Source organism: Eurypyga helias, unplaced genomic scaffold, assembly GCF_000690775.1.
Source record: "Eurypyga helias isolate BGI_N326 unplaced genomic scaffold, ASM69077v1 scaffold2276, whole genome shotgun sequence".
Lineage (NCBI taxonomy): Eukaryota > Metazoa > Chordata > Aves > Eurypygiformes > Eurypygidae > Eurypyga > Eurypyga helias.
In genome coordinates this window covers 6,874-13,909 of record NW_010257026.1, presented here as the reverse complement: position 1 = coordinate 13,909, position 7,036 = coordinate 6,874, and the positions used below count along the sequence as shown (strand labels likewise).

General features: G+C 44.0%; 1 protein-coding gene across 1 annotated transcript in view; it reads left to right on the top strand.

Annotated features, from left to right (window-relative positions):
- The window catches only part of CD96 (CD96 molecule), a 26,577-nt gene that overhangs the window by 14,387 nt on the left and 5,154 nt on the right, over positions 1–7,036 (top strand). The window contains exons 8-9 of the mRNA XM_010153849.1: positions 3,421–3,465; positions 4,360–4,434. Coding sequence (XP_010152151.1) covers positions 3,421–3,465; positions 4,360–4,434 — 120 coding nt within the window. The remainder of the gene's footprint in view (positions 1–3,420; positions 3,466–4,359; positions 4,435–7,036) is intronic.

Below are 7,036 nucleotides of genomic sequence, written 5' to 3'. Positions count from 1 at the left end.
GGGAAAGAAGATGAGGGACATCCTCCCACTGAGTCCTGAGGTTCAGAGTGGACCAGCTTGCTTTCTAAAATGCCTTTCAGAGAGGAGTCTAGGTGCAGCTGAATCCACTCCTAGTCCCATACTTGATCAGTGGTTTATCTGTAAAGGGATTAGGTACAGGGATTTCAGTGTGGTGATTTAACATATCATTTTGTATTTTGTATAGCTTTGGAATAGCAGCAATTTGAGGTAGAATGACAGCAATTTAAAGTTCATTAACGCTTTTAAGATAGATCACAAGATTAGATTATATAGTTTTCAATCAGAACTTAATTATCAGTGAATCAACACCACAACCGCGTTGAAGTTTTAAAATCAAATTGCATGCACACACAGAGATTATAGATACAGGGATAGAGATAGGTGTATATATACACACAAATGTACACCTCTAAAAATTTCCCCTTGAGTTCAGTGAAAATATTCACATTGGATGCCTTTGCATCTCTCAGCAGGCGAGGGGTTGAGCCTCAAGGAGTCGGGGTTTCAGCCCAGGTCTCGTCATCGGTCTTTGACTACGGTCCTCCAGTTTCACAAACTTGAGAGTTCACAAGCTCTGAGAGGCATCCCACTCAGAGGGCGATGCTCGGTGCAGCCCACTGTAGTCCGGGTGAGCTCAAAGGGCTTCACTTAAGACTGCTGTTTATAGGGTTGTGAGATGATTGACTTCAGACATCAGTAAATTTCCATCCTGGCCACAATCTGATTGGCAATTACTGGGATGCCAGTGATCACTGGTATTGACCTACCCAAGTTACGATGTGTTCCAGGGCTACCAGGGAATGATTAGTTATTCCATTCTTATTCCCCACCATGGCCAAGTGGCCAAATTGCTGGTATGCACCATGACCAGGAAACTAAATTCCTGGTATGATCAGTGCTGTTCCTCACATTAGCAACGCAAGAGTGTTTGGTACAGCCAAAGGATGCTTAACCTCCAAACTCATTGCACAATGGCCAAGGCTTGACGGGAATTTTTAAGGCTGTAGAGAGGTCCAAGAGCTGGTGGGGGAAAAGGTACCATGCTGGGCATCTTCAGTGGAACCTGTAAAAGGCCCCTAAAACAGCTGAACAATTTTGGACAATGGAGAACCTCCCCTATAACCTGTACTAGAAGAATTAGCTACACGATTAGGGGAGTGTGAAGGAATACTGTCTCAAGTAGTTGGTGAAAGCAGAAGATACACTGGTGCAGAGGTTTACAGCATTTCTGAGGATGCAGAGTGGCTGGTGAGGAGGGCAGACTTATTTCCTTTAGCACCCTTCTGTTTGTGCTTCCTCTTCAAGTGCAAATGCGTAGTTAAGTGGGTTTTTTTACCATGTATGCTACTTGATGCACAGTTAACACAGCTGAACTTCTGGCCCCTTAGCAATCTCTACAGGTACGTCACACACCATGGCGACTACTTGCAGCTCAGCTGTGTTCACTTGTGGCTGTGGACATCCTTATTGGTATGTTTTTCCACAGAGAAAGACTGCATCAAAAGCCAGAGCTTACTCCTCTGGAAATACAGCTTCAGAGGGAAGGGAGATAAATGATCGTTTTTCTCCAAAATTACTCATTTCAGCCAATTTGCAGTTTTGTAGAAATATATTCAAATTGGAGAGCCGTCAGTTAAAGCAGTCTGTATTCTTGCCTGCAGGCTATGCTAACACTAAGATAGATCCACACTGTGTAAAAATGTTAATGTATTTAGATGTGACAGAAAGGAAAGAACTAAATTAATTCTCATCTATGTTCTGTGAAGGTGCCATACTAATGCACAGTATGACACAAACCCCAAACTAAATTTTTAGCCTTTATAACAAAAGCCTAACTACTTTTAAGAAATACATTCATCTTCCTTCTTTTTTTTTTTTCTTCACAGACAATAAGTCTAATGAAGCTTCATCCGAAGCTTTTTCCACCATGACTTCACAAGGTAGGATAAATTAGGGAATGAAATAACTTGGGTTATGTTAGAGGTGCATCTATAAATTCCTAAAGCTGCTGGAGAAATGGTTTTGCAAACCTGTTTCTGGATGGGTAGTAAGGTAGCCCTTTCTGTGGCTGTGACTTCAGAAAACATAGAATAAACAGGTATTTTGGTGATGTAATTATCGTAATTAAGCCCAAGCATAATTAAACTCCAACCTTGAGGGACACAGTTATTTCTGATGCTTCAGCTGGCATTTGAGTATAGCTCTTTCAGCACTGAACTGGTAATTAAAAATAACAGCCCAACTAATGGTTCTATCTTCTACTTAAGTACACAGCCAAGATCCTCAACATTTTTGCCTAATTAAGGAACTGATGGGATGTTTCTTAATTTGTATAAATTTGGTAAATCCACACTCCGCCCCTGCAAGTTTCCCTTATTACCAGCTTACTGCAGGCAGATAAATGGTTCCCTCCACACCTCAGCTGAAGCCTTTTGGATTTTAGACCTGCTGCATCGTTGGTAAGGAGTCCTTTTATGTCAGCCAGCTACTATGAAATCCCTGTTAGCGCAGGCTAAAATGAAATGCTAATGGAAGAGCAACACTCAAAACAGCCAAAGGAGGCACAAATGCTTGCAAAGGAAAGCAGCTGGGGAGTTGATGGTTACCTGCATACGCTAAGATCCTACCTACGGAAGGTTGCTCCCCACTCAACATGCTCGACCAGACAGAGGTACCTTCGGGCTGCCTTCCCAGATACGTTTTTCTAATAGGGTGTGTGAGCTTTCATAGATCACCTCCTTCATCAAGCCCTTTGGGGAGATTTAATCCTTTCTCTTAACCTACTCAGGGGATATTTTGCCTCAGCTCCTGGGGGAAAGAAAAGAAAAAAAAAAAAGAAAAAAGAGACATCTCTCACTCTGGATGTAATTGCTGCTGCTTTGGCAGGATGGTATCTCTGCTGTGCTTGGCTGGCTCTTAACGGTCTTTAATCACAGAGAATAACTCCCTTTCCTCCTCTCTGCGGACTCAGTGAGCGCTTTTCCATGCAAAACATCCCTGAAATTCCCTGTCAGAGTTGCAGTCTCTGAACCCCCTCGTGGATAGAAGTATGCAGGTGCCACCACTGGCTCATGTGTTATTTCAACACACGTGCTAATAAGGTGCATCTGTTTGTATGGGATAAAACCAAGTAACTCACTTCTGCTCTTCAAGTTGAAGTGCCAGGGGGTCCAAACCCTTTTCCCCCCAAACCTTTGTTTCCCTATGGATTTCACAACACAGTTACCTCTGCTGCTTCATGTTTCTCGCTGGACCACTTGGCTCAGTTGTGCATTGAAAAATTACGTGGAAATTAAGCATGACACACTCACGCTTGAACCTGTGAATCACCCATTATTCTAAAGCAGAATAAACACCTTTCTCATCCTGAATAACAGTATTTGGTTTGATTTGTTATAGACCTTGGAAATTCAGCACTTCCATCAGCTGTCATGACTACCTCAGGTAAGGGGAAAAAAAAAGCACCTTCTTTATTACTCAGTCAATATATGTAGGATCTCTGCTTGACCACTGCTTGAAAGTCATGTACACAGAGCCAGAGGCATGCCAGGAAAAGGTCAGTGTGCTCTGGTACTGATGGTACCTGTGTGCTGCTGGATGGCAATTTGTGAGCTGTGATGTTACCCAAGAAGAGATCTGACACAAATCCTACTAAAACTGTCACGTTAGGACAGCAAGTAAAATGGCATGCTGAATTTCACATATTTTTCTTCTGCCTTCTTATAAAATGGAATATGCAACTGTGAACAAATGTGTCTTATTACAACAGAGCGTGGCATGTGGTAGAAAAGTTAAAACCACCACTTTCCTTTGACCCAACAGCAGCACATCATTCCCATTCATTAAAGATAGAAGATAAATAACCCTGCTTTACCAGAGCATGCATATGGGTAACTATATAGAACTGTCCTCAGCAATTGTGAGGAAAACTCGCAGGAGTAGGGAGGGATCCCCTGGGCGTACATGGCTGCCGTGTGCTGTCAGGACCATTTCTGGCAAGGCCCTGGCTAGGCAGGGGAGCACCACCATCAGGGGCACTGCCCACCCCACAGCACTTACACTGAACCTGGTGTATAAGAACATAAATAAATGATGCACGCAGCTAGCCTGCATGAAAGGGTCAGCATTAATAACATCAGCCATCTCTGAGTGCCCCCAGCATTTGTCAGATGTGTTTTGAGCATTTAACCTTAACTCCAACAGCGGGATTCCCGCTGCAGAGTCTGCATTTACCCGACAGCTACTGCAACGTCTTTGTTCCGGGTTATGATTTATTAATATTATTTTAAAAAGACCCTATCGGCTAAATGTGATACCGTGTAATTTGTTTGTCTTTAGAGCACCAGTCCACATCTTCGGCCTCTCTGGATTTCACTAGTCAAGCAAGCTTGGCTCCTGCTTCCACGACACAAGGTAATCCATTCAGCCAAAACGTTTTCTCTATTGCTTCAAGAGTGCAGGAGAAGGATACATAAACACAAAAGCCATCTTGCATTTTTTTGTAGCAAACAATTTAAAGTCCACTGAAACCCTTTTCCTAGAGCATTATACACTAGGAAGTCCACAGTTCAAAAATAAGAAAATCCTGTCTTATTTTATCATTTTTAATGCCCCATTCAGGTTATATGCATTCATTTCAGCAGGTGAACAGCCATCCAATATATATTTTTACAATACTTATTATTTGTATCTCTTTAATTAAATATCATACAAAAATAGATTACATTAGAGCTAGAAAAAATGCAATCCAAACATTGGAGCAGAGGATTACAAATACAAAGCACCAACAAACAAAATATTTACAGTGGATGACTCAGCCCAGTGATTTCTTCTCCGAGCTGGTGACACCAAGGCCAGTGGAGGACAGGGCAACAGAATCGAGAGCAGGTGAAGCTATGAACCTCCTGCCTCCTGATCCCAAAATAAAGGGTTGATGCCCACCGGTCACAGCAGACTGCATTTTCTCGCAACACAGCCTGCCTGCGAACACTGTTTTTCCTTTAAAGTCTCTTTCTATTGTGAAACCCAGCTGTTGATCCCGGAAGGGCTGACTGGTTTTAAGCAGCAGTTCGGAAGGCGTTGGGGCTGCCCTCACCAGCAGCAAGGTGCCACGCGGCCTGAATAAACACAGGCATGGCACATGATCCCATTTCGGAGACAAAAAGAGCACGTGCAAAACGGCACTGCAGGCAGCACGAGGAAGAGGCAACATGGCCGGTCATTGCCAGACACCATCTTCACCATAGCAGCACCAAAGCTTGGGCTCAGAAATGATCCACCGCTGAGGCAAGGGTGGGTTTGGCCCTTGGTATTTGCAGCAGCCTTGTTCTCCCAAACAACAACAACAAAAAAACCGATTGCAACAGACTTTCACAAGCCTGTGAGGCATTGAATGCCCTCTTTACGCTGTGTAATACAATCCTGCAACCTTCACTTCAAGTAACCTACATTGAGCTATCGCGGTATTTACCCAGACATGAGCGAGTAATGTGATGGGCAGTGTGCGGGGTAATGCTGGAGGAAGATGCTGAACACGAGGCTTCATCCTGCCCCAGCTAAGTGCTGCTTGGGAGCTGGATCACTCCATGTAAAGCCCTGGGGCATGAAGAGGTTAGATGGCGATATGCCGGGGCAGGAACACATATTGCTGCGCCACTGAAACAGGTTTGCTGCTTCTCACGCTGCCTTCCCCATCCCCAAAGTAGAGATATTTGCCCAGCCCGGCTGACAGCAGAGCAACAAAGCTCTTGTCCAAGTGGACTTCAAGGCTTTCAAGTCTTTCTGTCCCATCAAACAAGGCTATAAATATACTATGTGAACAGAGGATTCTCCTCGCTGGATTATACATCTTCACTGGTTGAGGAGGTACGAGGTCAGTCATAGTGTAACTGGAGCTGAGCCATCTCTCTTCTGTAAACAGCCCAGGAAAAAAGTGCTTTTTAACCAATGCCCCTGTGTGTGGCAGTCGTGATGGGCAAGCCATGGGTTAGTGTTTCTCTCTGTCTCGCTGCTGGTTCCCACATTGGAGCCACCATCAGCTGCTTGAGTGGATCCTTTGGCCTGCAACCGAGCCAGGACACCAAGTCCAAGCCTGCCATTGTAAAAAGGAGTTTGGTTCAGTTCCTGTTATTTTGCAAGTTCTTAATGAAAATTCAAGACGCAGGTGGGAATTGACAGGAGGGAAGAGCGCACAGATATAGGTGGGAGAAAGAGGAGGGGAGACAAAACCAAGGCTGTTAAAACTGCAGCCTGGTCTTCGCTTAGCTTCGACGATAGCTCCATCTCTGAGCCCAGAGATGCTCAGGCTTTGAGTGCTGGGCTACAGCTGCATTTCACCTTCTCAGGTTTGTTCAGATGGCTTAATGATACTTTTCCAAAAACAAGACAGGTGTTAGGAAAGATGGATTCTTTTTGGTAAATGTGAAACAGTCCTCCTGGGAAAACAGAGGTCTACTTGCTAACCACCATCTGTCTGTGTTTGAATATCAGATAAATAGCTAGATGAGCTCTAGAATACTTTGCACATTAAAAAAAAATAAAGAAAAAAGTGAAATGAGCTGTCATCTGGCACCAGGCATCACAGGTGTGACTCCTCTGCACTAACTTCTTCAAAACTTCCCTTTGCTAGTTGGGAAAACAGTTTTGTGTCATTGGAGCTGGTGAAACCTTGTCAAAATGCTGATTTATGTTTGATTGTTCACAGCCTTACTGGCTCCGGGTTGAAACAAGCCAGTGAACACAGAACTATTGAGTTTCAGCTGTGACTCAGCTGAAATCCCAAAAATGCATGCTTAAATGCCTCGTATGTTTTCTCAAAGCTTATTCACCCATCTCACCAAACTCCTCCTGAGTTTCTAGCTTGTGAGGGATGTTCAAACCAGACACAGAGTGGTGTGGTGCTTGTCTGAGGAAAGCCAGCATCTCAAGTAGTGGATTACAACAGTTTGACCTTGCTAGTCAGGAAACGGGGAAGAAAGACGTAAAAATGGAAACCCAGTGATATGGTCCTCTACAG